Here is a 915-nt window from a genome sequence, read left to right as displayed (position 1 = left end):
GCCAAAACCCCACCACTCCACAGCACAGTCACGCTAGCACAGTAATAATCCCATTCGGGCATTTCATCAAGTATCAATGCCTCCAAAATCCGAGCCCCAAAACCTCTCCTCCTCCGCCATGGAATCTTCCGACTCCTCCATCGACCCATTCTTCCACGTCCTCAAAATCCTTCCCTACTCCTTCCTCCGCCCTCCTCGTCTACGTCTAAAGCTCCCATCCTTCACTCTTCCATCCGCCATGACCGTCTACGCCTTGATCCTCCTCACCTACTTCCTCGTCGTGTCAGGGCTCGTCTACGATGTCATCGTTGAACCTCCGGGCATCGGATCTACTCAGGATCCTCGCACCGGATCAGTTAGACCTGTTGTTTTCCTCCCGGGTCGGGTCAATGGGCAGTATATTATCGAAGGGCTCTCCTCCGGGTTCATGTTTGTTCTTGGCGGAACTGGGATTGTGCTTTTGGACTTGGCTCTGGACAAAAATCGGGCTAAAAGCGTCAAGGTTTCGTTTGCTTCAGCTGGGGTTGCTTTTGTTGTGATTGCTTATGTTATGAGTATATTGTTCATTCGTATTAAGATCCCGGCTTATCTCCGCTGAGCGCTGTTCATCAGGATGTTAAGGATTTTGAGAAAAGCTCGAGTTTTTAACTTTATTGTATTTTTTTGGGGACCTTTTGAATGGGATTTATCTTATTGTAATGAATTAACTTATTATATATGAAGTTATGGAGGAATTTTAATTGCATCTTAAAGTTCTAATGCTGGTGATCGGTGTCCTTTTCTGGTCACTTTCTTTCTTATAGTGTTTGGATTGAGGGTTGTTATGAGATATGATGGATTCTTGAACGGGTATTGATAATGACTTATTGTATTTGAATGTTTTGGAGGAATTTGAATTGCAGCTTTAAGTTGTAA

The 915-nt window shown here is 44.5% G+C and overlaps 1 protein-coding gene across 1 annotated transcript; it reads left to right on the top strand.

The window, feature by feature from the left end:
- Positions 1–915, top strand: LOC113757926 (oligosaccharyltransferase complex subunit ostc-like). The gene has a single exon (XM_027300990.1). The coding sequence runs from the start codon at positions 77–79 to the stop codon at positions 596–598; it is 522 nt and encodes a 173-aa protein (XP_027156791.1). The 5' UTR covers positions 1–76; the 3' UTR covers positions 599–915.

Source organism: Coffea eugenioides, unplaced genomic scaffold (genome assembly GCF_003713205.1).
Source record: "Coffea eugenioides isolate CCC68of unplaced genomic scaffold, Ceug_1.0 ScVebR1_3427;HRSCAF=4637, whole genome shotgun sequence".
In the NCBI taxonomy this organism is placed as follows: domain Eukaryota; kingdom Viridiplantae; phylum Streptophyta; class Magnoliopsida; order Gentianales; family Rubiaceae; genus Coffea; species Coffea eugenioides.
This window is presented reverse-complemented; position numbering and strand designations above follow the sequence as displayed.